Source organism: Zingiber officinale, chromosome 5A, assembly GCF_018446385.1.
Source record: "Zingiber officinale cultivar Zhangliang chromosome 5A, Zo_v1.1, whole genome shotgun sequence".
Taxonomy (NCBI): Eukaryota; Viridiplantae; Streptophyta; class Magnoliopsida; order Zingiberales; family Zingiberaceae; genus Zingiber; species Zingiber officinale.
In genome coordinates, this window is record NC_055994.1 from 120473100 (window position 1) to 120500708 (window position 27609).

Sequence of the window (27609 nt, forward strand, 5' to 3'; positions counted from 1 at the left end):
CAATTGGTAAAGAGGCAATATACGATTTTCTTGATTTTCGGTTACCTCTTAAATGTCCCGTAAGCTTCTAAAGCGTGGTACTCTTTCACTTGAATTTTCACTTGAAGTCAATGCAGATGAATTTCCTTGAGTACTTGATGTTGATGTTACTAGTGGAGTAGTAGGCTCCTCTCTTGTTTGCTCCACCCTTGGTTGATTCACATTTTTTTCTTCAAAGTATGGGAAGAAGTTGTAATCTTCATTTTGAGATTCCCAATTTCATTCTTCTTCTTCATTAAATACAACATCTCGGCTGATGATTGTCTTCCCAATATCTGGATTATATATCTTATACCATTTTGAGTTAGTATCATAGTCAATAAAAATAAACTTCTTACTTTTATCATCCAGTTTGCTTCTTACTTCATCAGGCACATGAACATGAGCTATACTCCCAAAAACGCTTAGATGAGAAATCCCAGGTTTCCTTCTGCTCCATGCTTCTTGTGATGTCTTGCCTCACACACTCCTTGTTGGTGATCGGTTGGATAAGTATACTGCATATACAACCGCTTTTTCCCAAAGTTTCTTTGGTAGCCTCTTGCTTTTGAGAATGCTCCTTGTCATGCCAAGGATGGTTCGATTCTTTCGTTCCGCCACTCCATTTTGTTGAGGGGATCTTGGAACTGTCAATGGTTGTCGTATTCCCTTGGCTTCACAAAATTCTTAAAACTCCTTTGAGGTAAATTCTCCTCCTCGATCAGAACGCATAGCTTTAATCTTGAGACCGCTCTCCTTTTCTACAGTCACTTTAAATTTCTTGAATATCCCGAAGACCTCCGATTTTTTGCTTCAAGAAGAATACCCAAGTTTTCTGAGAAAAGTCATCTATAAAAAGAATGAAATAATTACTCTTACCAAGTGAACTTGGCTTTATCGGACCGCAAACATTCGTATGTATAAGTTCAAGCGGCTTCTAGGCTCTTGAACTTGATTCCTTTGGAAATCCTCTTCTGAATTGCTTCCCACGTAGACATGTTTTACATAATTGATCAGGGTGTTTAATACAAGGTAGTCCTCTCACCATCTCTTTCTTTGAAAGCAATTCTAGTCCTCCAAAATTGAGATGCCCAAATCGAAGATGTCATAACCAAGTGACGTCTTTATAACAAGCTTTGAGACAGTTGACAGCATCATTTTGAATATTAAGTAAGAACATTCTATTTCTTGACATAGGCACCTTAGCAATCAAGCAACTCATACCATCTTTCAAGATAAGCATATTATCTTTTAGATGAATATCATATCCTTTTTCCAAAAGTTGTCCTAAGCTCAAAATGTTACTTTTCATATTTGGCACAAAGAAAACATTTGAGATAAATTCATGTTTTCCCTTCTTCAAACGGATGAGAATGTTACCTTTGTCTTTCACCTCAATCTTTGATTCATCTCCGAAGGATACATTACCACCAACTGATTTATTAATCTCTACGAACATGTTCCTTTTCCCACACATATGGTTGCTTGTACTAGTGTTGAGATACCAGATTGTATATTCATTTCTTTCATTATCTTTATATGCTAGTAGTAGGGTGGCATCTTCTTCTTTCCTTTCTTCCATATAGTTTGCTCTTTCGTATACTTTGTTCTTGGGTGATCTACATTCTTTAGCTTAATGTCCAAACTTGTCACAATTGTAGCACTTAACTTGAGATTTATCATACCTCGAGTTTGTGTGCCCTCTTCTGCGTCCTCTTGTTGAATTTTCTCCTCTTTCATTGTTGTTGTTGGAGATCCATCGTTGCTCATTAGGACGGCCTCAGCCATATCCACGACCTCTTCCACGTTGACTTCTATTGTTACTGAAGCTTTCATCTTTCTTTGTCCGTTAAAGAGTCATCTTCAGGGGTTATTGTGCAATTTCTTTATTTATCTTCTTCTTTTCTTCATGGGCTTTTAATGAATCCAAGAGTTGCTCTATCATCATGGCTTGTAGATCTTTGGTTTCTTCGATGATGGTTGTAATACTATCAAATTTTGAATCCAATGATCGAAGAATTTTCTAAATGATAGTTACTTCTTCTAGTTTCTCACCATTTCTCTTTAATGGATTAGAAATGGTAGACTCTAGAAAAGTAATCGGATACCAATTCACTTTCTTTTATACGAAGAGCTTCAAATTGACTTCTTAATGTTTGAAGTCATACTTTTTTTACCTTTTCTTCTCCTTGATATGAGACTTGGGGCTATTCTCATGCTTGTTTGGCCGAAGTAGCACTTGAGATTTTCTCAAAACTATCCTCATCTAGAGCTTGATAAATGAGGAAGAGAGTCTTCTTGTTTTTCTTTCTTAAATCTCTCATACTGTATTTTTCAGTTGGAGATAACGCTAAGTCATCACGAGGCTCAACGTAGCCTTTTTCTATAACTTCTCAAACATCATGAGCTCCAAGAAGCACTTTCATCTTGATACTTCAGTTATCATAATTACTTACCTTGAGTACTGGAACTTGGAAGAGAATCATACCTTCATTAGCCATAGTTGTGATACCACTTTTTTAGAAAAAAAAAATTATGGGAGAAGAAATAAAAGAGTTATGAGAGGAAAATCTACTTTCTGTGGAGGAGAAGAATCTCTACATGGAAGAGGAGAAGAATAAAACAAACAACTCTCAACTTATTTCATTCATCGAAAAAGGTATATATTTATAAATTTATTAGCTAAGCATTAGACTTATTTATTTATTTATTTATTCTATCTTTATGAACTCTTATCCTTATCAAAATTATCAGCTCATCAAATTCTATCCTTATTTTTTTATCAAGAAATGACACCTCATCTTATTTTTATTTCTATTAATAAAATAAAATTTAATTTCTAACCAGAACAACAACTTTAAGTCCTTTAAATAATAGATAACTAATAATTAACTTTAAATAGATAACTAATAGTACATAAGAGTGCTGCTCTCCTTTTTGTTGGACCAGCACAACACAGGAGGCTATCTTAGATGTAGTCAAATATAGGCATATAGTATGTCATCCGGATGGAGTTTAGTCAAAATCGACATCTTTGTCAAGTAATCCATCATTCGGAGGAACTTGAAAAACAAGAGGCTCTATCTCATATACGCATAAAGTTAGAAGTTTTAGTTTAATGGATGTCGAGTTGATATGTAAAATTTACATTTATTATTATTTATGGGTTGATAATGAATATGTACTATATAATTGGTTGGTTATGATTGGTTGGTTTTGAAGATTAAGGTATCTTTTGAGACATCTCTTCATTCTCTATCGACGAAGAGAATTCAACATCGTCAATCCTAACTCCTCCGGAAGGTCAACATTCTTCTCCTTCTTCTTCACAGGATTGTTAGATTGATGAGCTCTATACGAAGAATAATGATAACTATGCTGTATTCAAGTTTTTCATAATTATAGTATTGTTGCACACAAACAATCTAATATCGAAGATTTATGGGTATTAGTTGAATTTAAGCTACACTGAATTAAATTCAACTTATAGTCGAAATGACCTGAGCGGATAATCTCAGGCTACCAACAGAGGCTGGTTTCTGTAAAGTGCAGAGTGAAAGACCAAGTCAGCAGAGCAGAAGACCAGGTCAGTAGAGCGGAAGTCCAGGTTAGTAGAGCGGAAGTCCAAGTCAGGTCTGCAGAGCGACAGACCAGAGCGGCAAGGCAAGTCTGCAGAGCAGCAGACCAGAGTTGCAGTGCGGAAAACCAGAGCGGCAAGGCAAGTCTGCAGAGTGGCAGGGCAGGTCTGCAAAGCGGCAGACCAGAGCAGCAAATCAGAGAGGCAGTGCAGGTCTGCAGAGCGGCAAGTGAGAGAGGCAGCGCAGGTCTGCAGAGCAGAAGACCAGAGAGGTAGAGCAGGTCTACAGAGCGTCAGACCAGATCTGCACTTGATCTGGCAAAAGACAGATCGAGCGAGGAGACTGGCCGGCCGGGAAAATTAACCGAGGCTTGCGAGAGTCGCAGTTTCCTTGAAACAGATTCGCCCACCTCCGGCTGTGCTTCGAGGCTTACAAGGGTCGTCTGTTTCCCAGGATACAATGGTAGACCGTGAATCCAACCAAGCACTGGTGGTCACGGCGAACTGAGTGGCACCCGATTGCTATCACAGGCACTCCGTCGAGAATGAGTTGCACGACAGAGGAGGAGGGGAAAAACTGCCAACCTTTGCTTTGCTGTGTGAGCCTCCTTATATAGGAGCTCGGATCAATGGTCAGAGTTAATGATCATTATTAGCCAAGCAGTGAAACGGTCACCGTTTCACTCATTATTACTCGGCCAGTTTTATTCTACATTAATCTTGAATTTAATGCATCCATTTCACATCAACAAAAGATCTACGTGGCAAAATGTTGGTTATTCCATTTTGCCCCGACTAGTCCGGCATTCGTGTATGCAAGTCACGCTCGAGTCAACTCGGTTCAGTGCAAATCCGGGCCCTGGATTTGCACCCCCAGCGCACCCACGCGTGAGAGAGAGCTTCTCCCCATGCATTTGTTCGTAACCTCAATGTATGTGAATCAATATAAACCAACAAAGTGCCTTGAAACTTCCAATGTGGGAATAAAGTCACATTCACAATGGAACATCTTTCCTATTCCATTTCTTCTCTATTCACTTATTCAACAAGTATTTCATATTTAATCATTATACCAAGTTTACAAATTAAACTAGATTCTTATTCTTATTTTTTCTATTCGAATTCTTATATAGATTGTCTAAAATTTATGCGGCTTAGATTTTATAAGAACTATCAATTGGTATCAGAACCACAGGTTCTGTTTCATCATTTTCATTGATAATAAAATTTAAATTTTTCATCAATTTATTATTTATATACTATATAAATTTTCCTAGAATATCATAATTTTTTATCATAGAAAAATCATGTAATATAAGAGAAAATATAGGACAATATTATTTTTTTTTTTAATGTTTTTCATGTTTTCCTGTAAAGAACTATATGTTTCCCATGAAAAATACGAACAACGATTACTAGTCTTATGATGTAATCGAGTCGAGTCGAACCGAACTCTTGAATATTTGAGTTTGACTCGTTTATAATTGAGCCGAGCTCGAACTTTATTTAACGAATATATCCATGGCTCACGAGCTTATTCGAGCTTTCGTCGAGCTTAAACAACTTTAATAAATATAAATTATAAATTTAAATATTCATTAAAAACTAAATTATATTTTAGAGAAAATTATACTATTCTTATTAAAATATATAATTTTATTCTAATAAATAAATTTAATATATTTATCTATATATTTCAGTGTAAAATCTATAAATTCAATATCAAAATTATTATTATTTTATTTAAAAATTAATTTATGAGCTTAACAAATATATTCATCAACTAATCAACCGAATATTATAAAACTTAAGCTTAATTTATTTATCTTAACGAGACTCATTAAATGAGCTCAAATAAATATTTATCGAATCGAATTTTGAATAGTTCATCCGCGACTTGATTTATTTACGCCCTTGTTTTTCTTTAAAAAAATATATATACGGTTTCAAGTGAAACACTGTTTTATGCGAACAAACAGTGTTTCAACGCGAAAGACTGGTTCATGGGTAAAAATAATTGTTTCAACAAAACAGTTCATTAATAAAAAAAATCAAGTGTTTCAGCGAAACAGTGAAGTGACTGTTTCAACCTGAACAGTGAAAAAAAACATGGCTTTGTTTCATTTTAAATCAGTATTAAACATTGTTTTTTTTAATCGTATTAAACTTTTTTCAATATTAAAAAAATTACATTAAATAAATTTTAATGCAAACAAGAAAAAATAAAATGTATTAAATACTTATTTATTTATTATTTTTTAATACATGAATAATTAAGGGATTAATTAGTATTAAATAATACTATTTAATTATAGAATTTAAAAGAAGTTTTAGTTTCTTAAGAGAGTGACTTATATATGGTCATGCAGTCATATATAATAGACTTTTAAATCGATTATGATAATTGATTGAATAAAATCAATCGACTGTTATATGATATCAATCGATTAATAAGTCTAATTTAGAATTATCAAGGCTGATTAAGTAATCTGTTCGGTTAAATTTCCTAATATTTTCTTGAGTTTATCTATACAACGTGCTACTAAGTTAAACTATCATATCGACCCAAAGGAAGACACTTTAAGTAGGTTTAGTGCATTTTGTGTTAGTAAATATATATATATGCTAAGAGTAGTAATTAGCTTAAAGGAAAGTTATTTTTATACCAGATATATACGTAAATTTTATGATGAATTTATATTTTATCGCAAAGATTGTGATAAATTTTAAATTCATCCTAAAATTTAAGGATGAATTCAAAATTCGTTCTAAAACTCACAAGTAAAATTAGTAGGTCACTTGGCACTTGGGCTGTTTGGACCTCTCGACACTAGGCCGCTCGCTCGACTACTCGGCGTCACCACTTGTTCAGATGAAGCCATCTGTCCCGGTCTCTCGGACAGAAGACCCCGGGAACATCAACGTATATAGAAAAAAAGGCAACAAAACTTGTTAAAGAACTGATAAAGAGGTTTTTCTCGCAACTAAATAGATTGAATTGATCGAGAAGGAACCTTGAAGACGGGGTAACACGTTAATTGGAACGATCCGACGGAGAGGATGAGCGTCCGCATGGCCTCCTTGTAGCAGTGGAAGAACAATGCCGGCGGATGGCGAACCTTGGGCTGGATCTTGAACGGCGAGATGGAGGCGGGGAGGCCTAGCTCGATGAGAGCGAGAGGGAGCGGGGCGAGGGTGAAGACTACGAAGATGCATAAAATACTGTGGTAGTAGAGGAGGTAGTCGGGCATCCGGGAAGAGTAGCGGAACCAGACGACCTCCAAGAAGGTCAGATTCCGCCCCAGCGCCGCTTCCGCCTCCACAATTGTCGCATACGGAAGCATTTCCGGTGCTTCAGGAAGCTGTTGACCTCGAGCGAGGACTCCGGCACCGACTAGATACTCCTCCTGATCGACAGGAAAGTTATCGGCTTCGGTGCCGCCGTAACGGCGATCGTGGATTTGCAGAGGAGAATGGAGGGAGGAGACAAAGGCGATGAGTTGTGCATGTGCTCTTAAATGGCGTGAAATCGGTGGGTGTGATTTAGAAATCAAATAAATTTATAATTGATACAGAATAAAAGAACATATGCATTAATTAAAAATAAAATAAATTAAAGCTTTGAAAAGGATTACTGAAAATAATTATCGGCAATTATTGATACTGAACGGCGTACATAAAATTAAGTAGAAGACATAGGGGGTATATAATGAGAATGTGTTTTGTATTTTTGGAATTACAAAAACGAGACACGCAAAATGGATGATATTGAAACTCACTTGTACATGGTTTAGTAAAATGTTGAAAATAAATTCAGTCAAGAGAGACTAGTACGGTAGTACCGCAATTTAAAGCTTTTTTTATGAGGTTAGGTGGGCTTTCAAATCATGGCAAGACAACAACTTAAATGCGATGGACAGTGAAAGTGATGTATGAATATAAAGACAACTAAGCCCAAATCATTGAAAGGCAACTTAAATGCAATTTGGAAGTGATATATAAAAGACCTTGCGCAATGAAATTGTTCGGACCTCACTCGGGGGTGTTTATCCAAATGATGATGGTACAATTTTTTTATTTTTTTACTTATTTTTTATCTTCAAAATTAAGTCAATTAGATTATACTTTTACCATTTTATAATTCAAGAGTTGAGTTATAATGTCCAAATTAAAAAAAATTTAAATGAAAAATATATATATATATATATATATATATATATATATATATATATTTGAAATTCATCCTGTGCATGTATGTTGATGGTACAGTTTGTTTTTTATTTTTTTTTTATTTTTGTTTAGCTTCTGGGCTAAGCCAATTAAATTTTACCTTTACGGTTCAAGAATTGAGTTATTGTGTTCAAGATGTTGCTCCGGTCATCTAGAGTTGAGCTCATCAAAACCCAACTCTAGCCTTCTCCACTCGAGTAGTCTTCCACTCCGGCTTCTCGTCCCTCGAAAGTACTGTGTGCATCCTTCTTGCTCCACTAGCTATGGATTGTCGATGAACAGTAATGGTTGGAGTTGTGTTGGCTGGAATCAAGCAATTGCACAACAATCTTCCACTGCCAATTAGAAAACAATCCCAAATCCAACTAATTAGGAATCATTATAGTAATTTATCGAAATCCACATCGCCATTGAAGTTAACAAGGATCAATACCTAACTTTCCTCTTCTCTCGCGATGGTAGCAAGCAAACAGAGGTTGATGGTGGCATTAGGTCAAGAGACGCCGACACATAATGAGCTTGTGCCAGATCAGAAGGAGGAGGCTCGACGGTGGCTCTAAGGCACGGTCGAAAGCTTGGCTGCCGAGAGCCCTTTGGTGCTTGCGACCAAAGATGGGAGCCTAGAAGGGAGATCGACTATCAGAGTAAGGCTTGGGCGACTGTCGATGATGAGGAGGAGAGGAGTAGCGGCCGTCGACGGGCGCCGGTGCGATCAGTAGAAGCTCGCAAGTAGCAACCGACATTGAGGGGTAGTGAGGAAGAGAAATGAGATGATCGAGGGATCGGGTCAGAGGCCGTTGGCATCGATGCCCAATGATCGGTGAAGGATGATGTGGCCTCGAGTAGCGGCGGCGATGTTGCGCAGAGGCGAGAGGAAGAGGGATCGGGAGAGGTGGAATCAGAAAGAAGCTTAGGTAAGGTATTCATTTGAGGCTTTAATATTTGTAGGTTTTGATGAAATTAACTTAAGTTAATTAATCCCTTCAACTCCCAACTTAATTGGGATATCTAAATAGGCTTTCTCCTAGCCAAATAACTCTACCCATTAAAACGTGTCATACGATCTCTGTTTAAATTTAAAAAAAAATAAAATTCTCAAAAAATTCTGTAAAGTTATTTTTCAATAACACTTATTATTAAATTAATATTTATTGACGTATCTTACATTTTCCCTCATTAATAAAAATTTGACCCCTAAATTTACTACTCAAACTCAGGGATCCTCATCTAAGGATAACAACTAAGTAGTACCTTCATATATCAATCCATTCTAATACCATGAACAAATTTCTAACTATGAGATATAAAAGGTTCCCTTATAAAACCACGTAATGATCTACCTTCAAGTAAATTGTGATACTCTATATGGGTTATGAGATCACCATCCTTCTGCTACTCCCACATTACTACCTAGCCAACTGTGGGTAAATCAACTATCTCTGAAATCCATAACACACATCTCTAACGTCTGTGTAGTGCGCTCAAACTATCCATCTGTCTGAGGGTGGAAAGTTGTACCAAATCAAAGCTCTATTATCTCTATCCAATATGATACTCAGAGGTACACCATGAAGTCTAGTGATCTCTCTAAAGTACAACTCTACTAATCGATTCGGAATCCATCCTATAGATCAGTAAAAAATGAACAGATTTGGTTAACCGATCATCGATTACCCAAATCGCATCATGTCCTCTTCGTTTTCTAGCTAATCCCACAACAAAGTTCAAAGGGTAACTTAACCTCTTGACTGAGAGTCTACCTATTAAGAGCGCATCTCCACAACTCTCATAATCGTGCTCGTAAATGCACCCCCCCCCCCAAACAAATGTTGACAAAAGGTTGAATACTCTAATATGTATATAGACTCCAAGACCTTGGATAAATAATCATGGTCAAGGTCTTGAGCTACTTGATGGAGACAATGTTAATTGAGTCGACTAACTATTATCTTGTAACCCATCATTCTACGATTGCTCTACTTAAAGTTTAGAAACCTCTAGCGATAAGCAATAGAAAAGGAGACAAAGAAATACTAGCTCTCCATAGCTTCTCAAAATCAACACAAAATGATGCTTTGCCACTCGAAGATATCTTCTATACCTTATCACTAAGCAATGTTATGATCTCGCAAGTGATAAGTAAATAACTCCGTTTTCTCCACATCATTGTGAGTCATATATCTCAATACACCATCGAGAAAATCTAACCATATCCAATCAATCCATGACTCAGGATCTCTCATGGAATAGCATTAGGCGAGTCAATTAATCATCACCTTGTTAACCATTATGCCTCAATTCCAGTCCCCTCGGATGGGTCTAGTGGCTAGCGCATGAGGTGTTGTCACAATGAAGTATGGGGTTTGAATCTCGACAAAGCCGAGGTAAATACCTCCCTTATGTGCTAGTCACTATTCCAAAGGCTAGTAGCCGCCCGTGATTTACCTCCACCGTGTTGGCCTTGGGACGGGTTGACGGGGGCGTTGGAGGCGAGCGTATTCGCCTTTTGCCACAATTATGCCTCAATTCCTCCTTTTTAGGTTCAAGAACACATGATGATGAGCTATATAAAAAGAGGTAGAGAAATACTATCTCTTTAGAGCATCTCAAAATCATCAATAAAAGATGCTTTGTTTCCCCGAAAATCATCCTCTACATTCTCCACCAAGTAACTGTATAATCCCATAGATGGTATGTAGCTAAATAGGCCTTTCCTACATATGTACAAGTCATATACTCGAATGTACCTTCTAGGTTATCTAACTAGGTACGAGGAATCCAAGGATCGAAATCTCCATGAAATAGAGTAAGTTGATCCTCTTCTGACCTCACCAACAAGAGTAAGTCGGTCCTCTACTGACCAAACTATCATGAGTAAATCGGTCCTCTACTGACTGAATCATCATGGATAAATCAGTCCTCTACTGACCGAACCAACAAGAGTATACTCTATCTCTCACCCAGTATGTAGTATCCAGTGTTGGTATAATTGGTGGTATTCCCTGAGACTGTAAACTTTAATCCCCAATAAGTTGTTGACGGACCTGCCCCCTTTTTCCCAACTCAGTATCAGTTGGTGCCACAAAAAATTCTACATTCTTTGCATCAGGTATGAGTCCCAAAGTGTCAACTAACCGCGTTCATGGTGGTCCTCGACCACAACTATAAATAACTGACTCACTAAGTATTACCATGCTAACATCAAGTCAGTGGATACCTAACAGACAGGTATACACATAGTTATTCAAGCCAACATAACTAAACAAGGAAATGAACCCAAACAAGTATAATAACCAATAGAACATATCTTATTTTCCTATAGCTTGGAGATGTCTTGCCGCTACCTGATCCCAAAACTCAAAAAGTCACATCGAAAAAATAAATCACGAAATCTAAAATATAAAAAATAAGCGTCGTAAACCTATAGCTCTAATATCAATAAATTGTCACGCCCCGAAAGAGTCCTTGCTAGACAAACAGATAACATCTCCCTTGTAACAGTGACAAATGAAACCTGAATACATAGCCACGTGACTAACAGCCCACACTACTAGAAAACTATCACAACTATGCAGTTGTATATGCAGCTCACATGACTTGAAATAATCATAACCACGAAGTTATATAAACAGTCCACACGGTTGAAACAGAAAGACAACAGAAGATAATAATACTACTCATCCTACACGGCTGGTACAAACACAAACCACGCAAGATAACCACGCAAGATAATAGATATACTAGATACCAGCATAATTTACACCACAATAATAATCAAAAATGAATAAAAAGTGGTCACAAGGCTCGAAATCATAAACAAGACAACATAACACAATACTAACACTAAATACAAAGTACAAATAGCGCAATACCAAATAACATGAAAAGTTAATCTCAGATGTGATGTGGGACTAACAGCCAGGATCCTCCAACATCTACTTGTTACCTGGTAAAAGGAAATCAGTAAAAAGGGTGGTGAGTCCAGGTGACTCAACGGGTAATAGACAAATGGTAATGCATGGATAAATGTGTAAGGTGATCAAAGTATACAGTCTCAGTAGGAAAATAAGAACATGATCATATATGACATGATAAACACACATGCCAGTACCGGTTAACACATATAGTATAACGATAAGTAAATCACTATGGATCAACAACAGATATGCTCATAATACCTAAGTAATATATAACAATATATCCATGTATGATAAATGTACATGTATGAATTATGGCAAGATCTCAAATATATACAACATGCGTCTACAACATAAGCAACATAGGTACTGTGCTAGTACATATAACCATAATAGATCATCAAATGTGAAAAAAAACGTTCCCTCACAAGAATACATCATATGTAGGAGCAACGCTCTACTACAAACAATCCATCATATGTGGGAGCAATGTTCCACCACAAGCGATACATCATATATGGGAGCAACGTTCCACCACAAGTAATACATCATATGTGGGAGTAAGACTGTAAATGAACCAAGTATTCATGAACAAGCTTGGTGCTAGGCTTGGTAAGAGCTTATTTATGTTCGTTCAATATACATAAGATTAATTAAATAAACAAGCTTGAACAGCTCGTTAAGCTAAACAAACAAGCTTGAACACATATGTGTTCAGCTCGTTAATGTTCATAAACAGCGTTCGTGAACAATGTTCATGAACAATGTTCACGAACTATATTCATTAATAAAACTCTTTCCAATATGCTAAATAAACAATAAAATAAAATAAATAAATTTAAATTATCAAACTCAATAACCAATCAAACAACTAAAAGTTTCAAACAATCAAACAAGCTTGAATTGAGAGCTTGATAACATCTAAACGAACCAAGCTCGAACCAAACTCAAGCCAAGCTTGAATTGAGAGCTTGATAACATCTAAATGAATCAATCTCAAGCCAAGGTTTAAACAAGCTCAAGCTCATAAAAAATAAACCAAGTCAAGCTTGAACACTCATTTCAAAAGCTTTGTTTATTTTAAGCTCAACTCGACTCGGCTTGGTTACCTTATCAAACAAACTTGAACACCCCAAAGCTCGGCTCAGCTCGGCTTGTTTACAACCCTATGTGGGAGCAACACTCCATCACAAGCAATACAAATGACTAAGACATCTAACTATCTAGCTAGAAATTGTACAAAATCACTCTACCACAAATAATCCATGGGCAGTCCAAAATGTCAAGTCCCTGTCTGTACAATATCACTCTACCATAGATAATCTATGGGAAGACAGGATATAACTATCTAGCTACAGGCTATGCGAGATTAGTCTACCACAGATAACCTGTGGGAAGCCTAGGGTATAACAATCACTATCAACTGGCTCTAACCTCAACCCATAACGAGAGGGAGCCCTGGTTTATAGAATACATGCAAATCTAGATATATAATAATCACAGTCGACTGGCTCTGCCCTCAACCTACAACAGAGGGGAACCGTGACCGACAGGATACATCCAAGTCCAGATGTATAACAAATCACTGTCAACTAGCTCTGACCACAAGGCAGCAATGGTCGTCAAACTAGCTCATACCACAAAGTAAGTCATCTAACTAAATCATACCACAAGAGAGCAATAGTCGTCAAACTAGCTCATACCATAAGGGAGCAATGGTCATCAAACTAGCTCATACCACAATGGAGCAATGGTCGTTAGTATGCATATAGTGCAATGATGAATATGATATAAATAATCATAGTACCGATACAATCATCATTAACGCAACAACTTCATCAACATAAGTACAGCTAGTACATGACCAATCTATCACCTAAGTCTATAGATATGAAAAGATCCAATAGGTGTCCACCATACAACATATACAATAAGTAGCAACACCTAGGGTGTGTTTGGTTGGGGGTTATCTTTGATAACTTTGGTTATCCATCTAAGGTTATCATTGAAAACTCTGTTTGGTTTAGATAATTGGCGATTCCGAGTAATGATTTATGCCCAAGATGTCAGCAAAAGGGGCATGCAATCCAGAATAAAAAAATTTTGAAAAAATGAGATTTTTCTTGATTCTGAAGTTAACAAAAATTTTTTACCAAAAATATCTTTCAATATTTACACTTTGGGACAAAAATATCCCTAAAATTTTATAACAAAATTTCCATTTTAAATTATAAAAACTAAATAAAAAATTATGATATTTAATATATATATATATATATATATATATATATATATATATATATATATATATATATATATATTAAAGTAAAAAAATTACTAAAAAACATAAAGTTAAAAAAATGTAAAGTTAAATAATAATAATAATAATAATAATAATAATAATATATTGTTGGTTTTGTAATTGAGAGTAATACAGTAAAATATTAAAATAGATTATATATTAAAATCTCCAGACAAATAAATTTTTGTTATATTATTTAGGTTGAACCAAACAACATTAGGTTATATTGTATTCCCCACAACCTTAGTTATGTGATTACCTGATAATCACATAAATAATGTTATACATGATAACTTAAACCAAACATACCCTACAAGTTATCCTAGCTGAATAAATAAAGTGAGGTAACAGTAGACCGGCGATGCCTCGTTTCTTTTTCAATTGGCAAATATTTTTATAGTGTTTGGTGTGATGTGGTGGTTATGAATGTGTGTCATGTATTGTTGGGGCAACCTTGGCGGTATGATCATAGTATTGTTCGTGATGGGTGAAAGTATACATATACCCTTCACATCAAGGGAAAAAAGATTATGTTGGCGCCACGACAGGAAGGAATTACTATAATTTTGGTAGCTAAAAATATTAATATGCTTTCTATATCCAGGTTTCTAGTATAAGTATCCTGGGTTAATTTTGATATAGTCAACTAAGTCAAGTTAGGTCTTATTATATTTTGATGTCTTGTGTGTAAGTGTGTTGGAACTTAGGAACACAAGAAGTCGAGTAGAAGACACAACGGACTAGAAGGATGGCACGAAAAGGGAGTTGACGGGCTCAGTGCATCTAAGAGATGAGAAGTTATGAAAAAGTACACTAATGACAAGAAGGATGTATGTGGTGTATCCAAGGGATAAGAAGTCGGGGAGGAAGATTACTCGAAGAGAAGGTCGGAGTTGGGTTATAGTAAACTCAACTCCGAATGGCCGAAGCATCACCCAAAAGGAAGAGCGAGGAAAAGTTAACATTTCTTGAAATTTAACTATTCAAGCTGACTGATGGAAGACGTCCTCAAGGAAAATGAAAGGTGCCTTCGCGCTTTCATGGAAGGTGCCATTGTGCCTTTATGGAAGGCTCCCTTAAGGAAGATGGCTGGCACCCTCGTGCCTTCATAGAAGGTGCCCTCAAACTGGTTGGAGGTGTCTCCAGTAGTCGTTGATAAGGATCAAGTCTTATCGCCGGAGGATAAGCTCTATCCTCTTAGATGATCCTTGGACCATCTTGGAGGTGCCTCTGAGTGACGAACATCAACGGATGCTTCATCCTAGGAGGCTATAAAAAGTCCCTGAAGCTAAGAAATAAACAACAACTTCTGTATTCACTTCTTAATTACTTTCTGAGCTATCAAAGAGTGTAAGAGGCTTCTCCGCCTTTAACGAAGGAAATTTTTTTCTAGTGCTTTCATCTGCCTTGGATTAATAACCACATAGATTGTAATCAAGTAATCTCTTGTGTCGCTTACTTATTTCTTTAAGTTTTTTTTTCATATTATGTTTATTAATTGTGCTTAATTAATTAATTGTCCTTGATAAAGTCCCAAGCAAGAGAAATTCTCTAACTCTCCTTGCAAGCTATTCACCCCCTATAGTCGGCCTACCGGGTCCAACAAGAGGTTATCAGAGTCTAATCACTTCATAAAAACTAACTGCTAACTGAAGTAATGAGACAATGGTCGAACCAAGTATCTACCCGTCAAAGTTTGAGGGAAAGTTCTCTATATGAAAAAAAAAAAAGAAAATTGAAGTATTTTTAAAATAGATTTTGATTTTTTATTAATAATGAAATATGACTTTATTGCACCTAGAGATCAACAAAGAGCTGATAAACAAGAATACTTGTGGACCAAAAAGGAGCAAGTCGATTTCATGATAAACGGCAAAGCAGAGTTCCATCTGCTGAGCATTCTTCCGCCTCAAGAAGTCAATCGGATCAGCAGCTACAGTTCAACTAAGGAACTTTGGAAAAAGTTCATAGAACTACATGAAGGAACCTCGGAAACAAAGCTTGCAAGACGGGACATCCTTCGGAATTAGCTGACAAACCTCCAGATACAAAAAGGAGAAATGGTAGCTCAATTGCATGAAAAGGTCAAGAAGCTTATCATCAGGCTAACAAACCTCGGAGAACTGGTAACCAACTAAGACTCAATCTAATATATTCTCAATGTCTTTCCTAGAACTTCAGAGTGAACGTCAATAGTAGATTCTTACTATATTTCAAAGGACCTAGAGGTAAGTACTTTAGAAGAATTATTTTCCACCTTCGAATTACATGAGTCTCGACATGCAGAACAAAGAAAAGAAAAATAGTTGCATCAGAATTTAGCATTGCAAGCCAAACAAATCAGACCAGATTCAAGTTTATCAGCGAACGAAGACAAGAAAAAGGGCACAAAAAGGACGCAAGCCAAGAAGTTCCTCCCTAAAAGAATTTAGCATTAAAAGCTAAATAATTTTTTTAAGACTAATAAATTTAATAAGACGCCAGCCAAGAAATGTCTCCCTGAAAAAAAAAGTGTGATGTTACAACTGTCAAGAAAAATGGCACATAAAGGACAACTACCCGAAGCTAAAGAAAAGGAAAAAGGGGTCAAGATGAACAAATCATAAGAATCTTAAGGTGACGTGGGATGAATCATCATCATCCGAATCTGAAACTGAGGCCCACGTTGGAATCACACTTACAACCAACATTTAGATGAAGTGGAATATGAAGTTGTATATACTTTGTTACCATGTCAAAGTGTTGCTCCTGCCACAGGCACTAAGTTACTTGTCAAAGTATAGCAGCTGCTAGTAGATTTTTATGAGTTGATGTCAAAGGATCTTCCTTCTAGACTATCACCTATATGAGATATCCAATATCATATTGACCTTATTCCGAGGTCAAGTTTACCTAATCGAACAACTTATTGCCTTAGCCCTAAGGAAGCTGAAGAATTATAGTATCAGGTAGTGGAGTTGCTAGAAAAAGGGCATATCCAAGTGAGCATGAGCCCCTATATAATTCCTGCCTTACTAGTGTCGAAGAAGGATAGCTCGTGGCATATATGTGTTGATAGCACAACTATCAACAAGATTACAGTGAAGTACATGTTTTTAATTCCTCACTTTGATGACATGTTAGATCAACTATCCAGTTCTAAGGTTTTCTCAAAAATTGACCTTAAAAGTGGAAACCACCAGATCAGAATAAGACCTGGTGATGAATGGAAGATGACATTCAAGATGAAGCATGGGCTATATGAGTGGATAGTCATGCCTTTTGGACTATCCAATATGCCGAGCACCTTCATAAGGTTTATGATCAGATCTTGCAACCCTTCATGGGAAAGCTTGTGGTCATATTCTTTGACGGCATCTTCTTTTATAGTCCAACATGGGCATCACACTTAGATCATCTCTGTGTTGTCTTCCAAAATCTAAAAATGGAGTGCTTATTTGTAAACAATAAGTGCTCTTTCTCTACTATATCGGTAACTTTTTTTGGTTTTATTATGTCTACTAATGGTGTCAGATCAAACAAAGATAGATATAGTCTTAGAGTGGCTTAAATTGAGGACCTTGCATAATGTTAGAAGTTTCCATTGCTTAGCTTCTTTCTACCCTCGGTTCATCAGAAACTTTAGTACTTTGATTGCTCCTATCACCGAGTGTCTCAAGGAAAGAGATTTCAAGTAGTTCGAAAAAGCAAGGGCTAGCTTTCAACTGGTCAAACAGAGGATGTCCGAACTGTGTCACCATTATGCTAAGGCACCAAGCTAAAAGTCTGAACCGTGTCGCAAATGTTCTGAGTCGGCATTCTTCATTACTCATCACCATGAGTACCAGCACTACAAACTTTGAGGTTTTTCTAGATATGTATGAAGTTGACCCATCATTCGGAAGGATATTCCAGGAGATACATGATGGTCACGAACATGATTTTATTTTTCATAATAGTTGTCTGTTTCGTGGGTTGTAGTTGTGTCTTCTAGACTGCTCTATAAGGTAGCAGATTATGAGTGAGCTTCATAATGAGGGGCACTTTGAACGTGATAAGATGTTGGCCCTCGTCTATGTCAATTTCTATTGGCCCAAGTTGACTAGCGATGTAGCTCACATTGTTGATCGATATTCTATATGCCAGCCATCTAAGGGGGTTCTAACAAATGTAAGCTTGTACACTCCCCTACCCGTTCCTAAAACTCCTTGGTTCGATGTCAGTATAGATTTCGTCTTAATATTACACTACACCCAATGAACCTCAAATTTAGTTCTTATTGGGTTGATAGATTCTCAAAGATGACACATTTTCTAATTTATAGTAAGACTATGGAGGTTGCCTAGATTATCCATCTTTATTTCAAGGAAATTGTGTGTTTACATGATGTTCCTCAGTCTATAACTTTAGATCGAGATACCAAGTTCATTAGTCACTTCTGGAAGAGCTAATGGGAAAAATTGGGCATGTAGTTGGACTTCAGTAGTGCTTACTATCCTCAAACAGATGGACAAACTGAGGTAGTAAATCAGAGTCTAGGAAATCTTCTAAGATGCTTCACAAGAACTAAACCAAAGCAATGGTACTTGGCATTACCTTAAGTAAAGTTTACCTACAAGATCAAGAAACAGGACCACAAGATTAAGTCCTTTTGAGATTGTCTATGGGCAGAATCCTTCAAGAGTTCTGGACTTAGCCACTATTCCACGTATAGGGCAAATTAGTCCTAAAGCAGATGAGATGGAAGAGTATCTTCGAGGTATTCATGAGCAAGTGAAAGTGGCAATTATGGAAAATAATACCAAGTATAAGACTCGGGTCGATAGTCATCGTCGATAGGTACTTTTTAAGATTGAAGATTTTGTCTAGGCTGTATCGACTCGTGATCATTTCCCTGTTGGAGAGTATAATAAGCTAAAGAGTCAAAAAAAAATTATTGTGAGATACTATAGAAGATTAACTATAATGCCTACAGATTGCACCTTCCGAGTCATCTGAAGACTTCTGATGTCTTCAATGTGAAGCACTTAACTCTTTATTCAACAAATGTTGATGAAGCTAATATAAACTCAAAGGTGAATTCTTTTCAATCCGAGGATACTAATGCAGGCCCAACCTATGTTGAAGCCCCCAATATGACCCTTCAAACTTTATACAGTCATAACTTTTGACTCATGACTCTGAATCAGATTCTGTTTATCGCCACACATGCAGAATTTGAAAGTCTATGTTTATTATGCATAACCACCAAATTTCAACCCTAAATTCCACCATTTAAACCATTTTTAGAGCCTTTTTACTATGTTTGTCATATCAATAAAGACAAGTTCACAATGTGACTCTAAAGAACAGCAACGATGGTCTTTTTGGAGATAAAAATAGTCAGGAAAAATACATTTGATAAACTTCGAGACAAATTGTACCGTCTAAGAAACATGGTTTGAACACATTTGATAACCCACCAAACTGCACCAGCTTAAAACTATGGTTTTTTGTGATAACCATTGTGGGGCTAAAAAAGCCTAGAAAACCAACAATACAAGGCAACTGGAAAGTAGTTAGAATCTAACATTTTGAATTAAGGGATCTTGTTAGTAACAACGTTGGAAGAAAGAGAGTAGTTATTTAGTATTTTACTTTTATAACAAGGTTTTGTTGTTCAAAGGGAACAACAAGGGGGGTTGTGAGAAGTTTATTGTAGGGAGCTACTCATCAATCACCCTGTGATTCAACAAAAAGAAGTAATAGTTGGCTAGAAGACACATCTGGTGTCACAAGGTTGTGGGTAGGCATGGCAGTCATGAGTCAAGTCCTATGGTAATTGAGTGCATGCAGGAAGGGTGTTGCTTGTGTGCATCATGGTGTCACGCAGGTCTGGCAATCATGTGTCTGCAAGCATTGCACAAGGAAGGACACAAGAGCTCAAGATTTAGTTGGTGTGCGGAAATAGTCCTCACCAAGAACTGTAATTGATTGACGGCTCTGATTCTCATACCACAACATGATTAATAGGGATTTCTTACTCTAGCTAGTCCCCTCTAACCATATTTGTATTCATTACTTCTACAATTTACACCAAAATGAAATATTTACATTTAAGTGCCTAGCTATTTACAATTAGGTCTTTAAACACTTTATATATATCTTCAACTAAGGTCAAAATACATATGTCGATTCTAAGAGTTTTATATATATCTTCAATTAAGTCGAAATGAATGTTTATTCAAGTATTATTTGGAATTGGGTCTAATGACTTGAATTGGGTTCAATACGGTTTAAGATGTGCTACATGGTGGAGATAGGGTTTTATTTAGTTTTGATTGTGGGCTCAATAAGTAGCCTTCCCACCTAGTGAGATAAGGTTTGGTTGTTGTGGTTGTTGTGGGTTAAGTAAGGCTCAACCTGGGCTTCTAGTTTGCATTAAATCATTTTTTTTCATTGAACTGGATTCAACTATGAACAGATAAACTATCCAGGAAACAAGATAAGGGAAGGATCCTGACGAGCAACTCCCCCCTTCATCTTCTTTTGCGTCTTCATCTTCTTTTACATCTGAATGAGATCAAAAGGGTGCAAGGGAGATCACACGATCAAATAATGAGTGACAGAGAACACAACAATCAAATTACTTGAAGCTGCAGTGATAAAGTGGCACAACTAGAAGAGATTCAAGAGAGATAGCTAACAAAGAGTATTGACATATTGAATAGACCAGAGCATAATAGGGGGAAAAATAGAGCAGGAGAGATTGTTGAGACAATAAGGAAGAATATTTGTTAACTCACTCTTCCTAAGGTGTAGAGTCCGTAACAATCACTACAAACTAAGACAAAGGATTTTAATGTCTGATAAAATGATACATGATTGGCATCAAGTGGCACCACCAAAACCAATAATTTTTGTGTATTGACCTAGTTTCAAATTTAGTCCATGATCAAAAAAATACATTTCGTTCGTATTAACCTGCATGGAATAAGATTTAGAAACATGCAATGAATGATTACTATAAATATTTTTAATCAATATTATTGTTTCATATTGCTTAGAATTCTAAGTTTAATTACAAAACTAATTATGCAACCCAACTTTTTTAATTAGTACATTTTTGATAAAATTAAATTCAGGCAAATAAAATTTAAATTTCTTTAATTTAGTATCATATTAATATATCCAATTTATTCTACCATATATCTATACATTTTTGAATGTACGGAGTATTTTACCAGTATTATATACACAATTCAGTATCCAGTGAAGATTAAAATACTTATCTGGAAAGGAATTCAGCATCTTCCACTTAATTGTTATTGTTCTGGGACTTTTCTGAAGATTTTTACATACCCAAATAGTACCAAATAATAAATGGATATTATTCATAGCATTTTCCTCATCATGAGAAGTAATCGTGCTTAACTGAATGAATAGGTGGCAATAAAATTCAAAAGTTAAGTTACCTGAATTCTCAGTGATACACCTTGAAGTTGTGATTTAAGTGCATAAAACTTTGTGATCTGATGCCTTGTTCGAATGAGGTCCTTTGCCATGACCTTAACTGCTGCCTGTATAAGAAATTATCCAACAAAGAGAAGCTATATTACAAGTCTCATACAAAAACAATATACAACAAAAATCAAGCCTTATCTCACTAGGTGGGGTAGGCTAATATCATACAGAAACAATATGAATAATTTAAAACAATCATGTCTCAGGAATAGACAATAAACACAGATAACAAAAATAAGGTAGGAAGCAGTAACGGCGAAAAGTAACAAAAATGTTGGCACAATTCACAGGGAAAAAAGTAAAATCAAAGGATCAAAGTGTGAAGCACATTGAACCCATCTTATCAAAATCAGACTATTCTTTTTCATCTTCATATGAAGTGAGATCGAAGCAAATCAAGGGGAAATAGGCAAATTGTTTAATCAATACCAACATTTAAAAAGCCATTTTAGTATCAGTGAAGTTGTGTTTCACCATCCTAAGTCCTAACATGTTAGCCTAGTCACTAGATGCAGTCAGTCTCTAGAGTCGAGAAAGAGTTTGGCTCATATCTAACAGAAAAAAAAATTCAAACTATTCCAAGAGCACTTCACTATTCATCCAGCTCCTTTCTACTACTTCACCTGCAAGGAATAATTTGAGCATCCCATAGGTATGAATTCTTAAAATCTCAAAACAAACACCGTACATGAATACAACTCCTAACAAGCCCCGCCAAATATATAGAGATAACACTTCTTAGAGAAAAAAAAATCAGCTTTATATAAGTTTTAATTTTCCACACTTTTCAAGTTTCTTAAATATGTTTATTTTTTATTTTTTTTTATAGTGACACAAGGCAAAAGGGGAGAAAAATGTCTGATCAGTTTTCTTTAATTTGTTCATCCACAACCCACTCTCATTGTAACATCCATCACCTCATCAAAAAGTATGGGGTCCATTGTCATATACTCAACAACACATCTCTTTCACTCACATTCTTTTTAATATTAACACTCATTATTTATGAGTCCCACGGTCCACTCAATCATCTTAAAATTATATCATATTAAATAAATACATTTTAAATATATTTTAAAATATTAAATTTTTTTTTTTTAATAATAATTTACTTTTTTAAAAAATACTGTTTTTAATTTTAAAATTTATAATTTTTAATAAATAAAATTAAAAAAATAAAAAATAATAATAATACACTCATGGGGTGGGCCAGCCCTGGCCCACCCCATGCCATCTTGAACACGTTCAACATCTTGAACACGTTCATGGCTGGCCCACCCCATGCCATCTTGAACGCGTGTTCAAGAGCTGGCCCACCCCATGCCATCTTGAACACGTTCAACATCTTGAACACGTTCATGGCTGGCCCACCCCATGCCATCTTGAACGCGTTCCACATCTTGAACGCGTTCAAGATGGAGGGGTGTTATAACCCCCCATTGATAAGAGCATTGTGGATGCTCTAATACATAAACAGTCAATCTAATCATTCAAGCAAAAAAATTTATTGACTCTAGAATAATCAAAGGGAAGATGAATCTGACTGAAGCTAGTTCATACGGTCTTCACAAAGGCAAAATACAACATTCTCACAAGAAGAGGAAGCCCAATTAGAAGAGTAGGACAAATGAAGAGACGACAAGTAAGAACTTGGGGAAGCAACAATTTAATGTTTTCATATTAATATTAAGTATATGGGTAGTATCACATGTAATATGCATGCAATTGGACAATGCATCTAACGCATGCTTGGTGGGTGAGCCCATGCAATGTGAAAGTGGAACAGCAGTTTACAATGAATAGTGAATGGATAGCAGTGGTAACCCATATATACCCAGAGCACACACATATATATAGAAATAGTGGAAAGAAGAAAAATACCTACCCATTTTTGGTTTACAGAGATATGAGTCCTGTCTTACAAAGAATTCGGAGAGGTTGTGAGGTAAATTCCCTCTTTAAAAAAAGCACACAATAAAACAAAAGAAAGTAGAAATTTGCCGGTTTCTCTGACTGATCCTGACATTGTTAGGATATAGCAAGTATCTTGGAGAAAAAACCCTACCTAAAGATGCCAATGGGTTATTACCAGGCATAATCAGACAATGAGCCTAGGGTACAAATAGGGAAAAACTTAGACAAAATTCATTAGGCTCCATTCAATCCAACTAGAAAATATAATATATTTTCTTCAACATAAATCTAGAGACAAGTCAAGCCTATGATTTGAAAGTTGGTTCCTCCTTGAACTTTTTAAGGGGCAAACAGCCACAACTAGAATCACTACAGCCAACCACTTCAACTTGATGACCTGTGAAAACTCAATTTAAGCAATTGAGATTAAATAAAAAAAATTTAACATAAAGTGTTATAACTTACAAACATGGATTGTAGTTTGCTAGAAGAAATTGATAAGGATTGATGACCCAGCTAGAACTGGGTGAATAAAAAGCATTTACAAATATCTCACACAAATCACAAACTCAAGTAAATTGGTGAGCAATTTTGTGGGCGTGTGTGATCAATATATCAAAGTGTGAAATAATATAGCAGAAATAAGCAATAAGTCATGATGCTAACACAAAAAATAATTTGGTTCAAGGATTCACTCCCACATCTATGGCCCTCGGTGGTTCGGTGTGTCACTTCCGAATAGAATTCACTATCGCATTTCTTAACCAAGGTAATAAAGCAAGCCTACACAAATTTAGGATAAGACCTCACACCGAGGATAAACCCTCATGAACTAAAAAGCTCAACCCAAACTAATCAGATTTCAAATCTGAGGATGAAACATAGACCAAACAAATGGGATTTCAACTAAGGATGAAGCCTCATGAGGATGAAAGCTTAACCCAACAAAGGAATTTCCAAAATTCCCCACCTCTAACCAAAATAAATAAAAAAAACTAACTCCTAAGTGAATGAGATATTACTAAGAGAGCTTCAAACACAAAGATGAATCCTTAATTTAACCTTCCAAAGCACTTGGCGATCCTTTGACACTCTAACAATGATAGAAGAGTAATAGAAGTATTTTAGTGTGAGCACTTGTTCTAAAAGAACCACCAAATCCATTTTGAAACTCAACCTCAACAGTCATATTCTGGCACTCTGGGTCAACCTAACTTCGGATTTTTTGACTGTAAGGATCAGTGTTCAAATCACTCTAGGTCAACCTACCAAAACTCTTAGGTCAACCTAACTTTGGATTTTTTTGACTGTAAGGATCAGTGTTCAAATCTTAGGTCAACCTTCAGCTACCTTTGGTTGACCTAGCAAAAAGGCCAAGTCGACCTAATTTAGGTTGTGTAAGCAATCTTCCTATATCTGCCCTCCTAGCTTGACTCACCCAAAAGGCTAAGTCAACCTACCTTGAAAAATAGTGGCTTTCAAGCAAACTGCAAACTAACATTTGATCTAACAAAAGTACAACTAGCTCTTGGAAAATGTCAATGGAGGACCTACAAATGAAATTGTGTCGACCTAACTTCATACTAGGCACCTGGTAATGACACCTAATTCCTAGGTCACTAATAATTAAGCACTAAGATGAAATCCCTAAATAACACTACCTACCTATAAGTTAAATCCTATCATTATAATGTTCCTAGCTAAAACAAACCCAAAAGATTACAACTCAAACACAAAAGCCTCTGGATCCAATATCCGAGTTTAATGAAGCTCCACAAAGCTTTAGACTCAATCCATTAAACTCATCAAGCTTGTTTCTGAATCTCCTCAAGCAGCACGAGTAGTCTTGCACATTCATGCATAATTCATCAAATGCAAATGTGTAACTTAAAGTGTTTGACAAACATCAGCACACCATGGCTAAGCACTAACCACATGGAAGGAACTAATTCCCCAATCAAAATGTACTATGCTTAGGCATCTAACCTGCCAATGGCCTTGCATCATATCAAGTTGTGGATTTAGAATGCTTGAGCAATAGTAAGCAGTAAGGTGGAGCAAAAGATTAAAGCCACTTTTTTTTTTCATTCACGTTTTAAAGTAATTCATTCATATGCTAGTAATTTTTGCCTCCACCTACCCTTAGGTTCTGAATCCACCCTGTATTTGTCGAGTCAGAATTTGAAGCATAGATATAAAGGGGAAATAATTTGATAATACTAAAACAAACAAGAAAGCACAATATTCAAACTTAATCGCATGGTGATTACATATACTAAACATCAAGTATTTGCAGACTTAGCAGTCTTCTTTATCTCCACGATGAGCTTTTTCTCCTGTGCTTGCAGACCCTGTCTCTCCCTTTCTATCTCCCGAATTGACTTATTGAGCATTCTCTTGTTCTCTCTCAGCAGCTCTGCAACAAAAATTAGCACCCATGAGGCCCAGAATTCTTGCAACTTTCCTTAGAGCGAAGGAATAGATCTAATAACTAGAATAAAATCAAGCTGTCGCATGAGAAAATATCTCAACCCCCTAAAACGTAACTAAGCGATATTGAAAGAAAAAAAAAATCATTCCTTTGCAGCGATAATCAATCAAGGTGAGATTACAGCGTAATATCGGATCCATGTAGTAGACATAGCGAAATTAACTAGAAACTGCAATCGCGAAGAATACCTGCCGGAGTTCTCCTCTTCCCGAAAATAAAACTCATGGTGAGAGAGAGATCGATTGATCGATGCAAAAACTTTGCTGCTCTTCCTCTGACCTCGAATTCTATTGAGAAAATCGGCGAAAGAATTGAAGGAAAAACAATATAAAAAAAAAAAGGAAACTTTTGGTTGTCTTCACCCTTTTGCTTCGATCTGAAGGAGAGATCGAAGACGACGACGACGCGGATGGGAGAGGATTCGTTGTCGACGCTATATCTTATAAATATATTATTTTGTATATTCATTTATTTAAATTTTTTATTTTATAAATATTTAATTATGAAAGGCCGAAAATTAAAAGTACGTATGTTTCATTTTTTAAAAAAATAATATTTTATTTTTATTCTAAAAAATATACTTATTTAAAAAATTGAATTCGCATTTTTTAATATGCTTTTGATAGTTTTGCATATCAATTTTTTATTTATTTTAAAAAATATTAATTTATTATAATCTACTTACACATTAACCTCCATGCCCTTATTTATTATAAAAATTAATTTTTTAAACACTTAAATTCACGGACAGATTCACTAACTATGTTTTTGACATGAGAAATTGGATCTGGAGTGAAAACTCAAAAGAATGTTTAATTTATCATGTATAATTTTAATTATGTGATTATCAATTAATCACATAATCAAGATTAAAAAAAATAAAATATAATTAAATATTATTTGGTTCAACATAGTACAACAAAAATTTATTTATTTAAAGATTTTAATAAATAACTTAATTTAATATTTTACTATATTATCCTTAATTACAAAATCAACCATATATTATTATTATTTAAAATCTACATTTTATTATTTTTTCACATTTTTTTTTATTTTTATGTGTGTTTTTTAATTTTTTTAAATTTTTATTTATTTTTGTTTTTTTATTTTTAAAAATTTTTAAAGTTTTTTTTTATGTTTTTTAATTTTTTTTTCTATTTTTTATATTTTTAAATTATTTTACCCTTTTTATTATTTTTTATAAAAAAATTTTTACGTTTTTTCTATTTTTATGTTTTTTAATTTTTTTTATTTTTTAAATTTTTTTTATGTTTTTTTATTTTTTAAAAAGTTTTTATTTTATTTTTTATATTTTTTCTTTACATTTTCTTTTTTATCATATTTTTCTCTTATTTAAAAATATTTTGGGTAAAAAAATTTTATTAACCCTTGAATCAAGAAAAACCTCAATTTTTCAAGATTTTCCAATTCCGGGTTGCATGCCTCTTTTGCTGACGTGTCGGGCATGGAACATTACTCGGGAATCATCGATTACCTAAACCAAATAAGATTTTCGTTGATAACCTTAGATGGATAACCAAAATTATCAAGGATAATCCTGAACCAAATGCACCCAAAGAGTTTAGGTTTTTGTGATTGGTAAGAAGGAATGAATTACTTTACACAATAAAATAATAAATACTTTTTTAAACTATCATACTTTAAAAACTATCAT

At 35.4% G+C, this 27609-nt stretch overlaps 1 protein-coding gene and 1 long non-coding RNA gene across 4 annotated transcripts in view; both read right to left on the bottom strand.

Moving 5' to 3' along the window:
• The window catches only part of LOC121981501 (very-long-chain aldehyde decarbonylase GL1-10-like), a 132385-nt gene extending 125262 nt beyond the window's left edge, over positions 1-7123 (bottom strand). For both annotated transcript variants that reach the window (XM_042534062.1, XM_042534061.1), the window contains exon 1: positions 6610-7123. In XM_042534062.1, coding sequence (XP_042389996.1) covers positions 6610-6939 — 330 coding nt within the window. In that variant the 5' untranslated portion in view covers positions 6940-7123. The remainder of the gene's footprint in view (positions 1-6609) is intronic.
• Positions 7124-11541: 4418 nt separating this feature from the next.
• Positions 11542-26375, bottom strand: LOC121981502. 2 transcript variants are annotated; one of them, XR_006111828.1, is made up of 4 exons: positions 26120-26373; positions 25711-25856; positions 21478-21582; positions 11542-11771 (listed from the first exon to the last, which is right to left on the bottom strand). It is a non-coding gene; the product is annotated as an uncharacterized LOC121981502 (long non-coding RNA). The 2 variants fall into 2 exon arrangements; XR_006111829.1 differs by lacking the exon at positions 11542-11771 and adding an exon at positions 18690-21346 and having other exon boundaries at positions 26120-26375.
• Positions 26376-27609: the final 1234 nt, after the last annotated feature.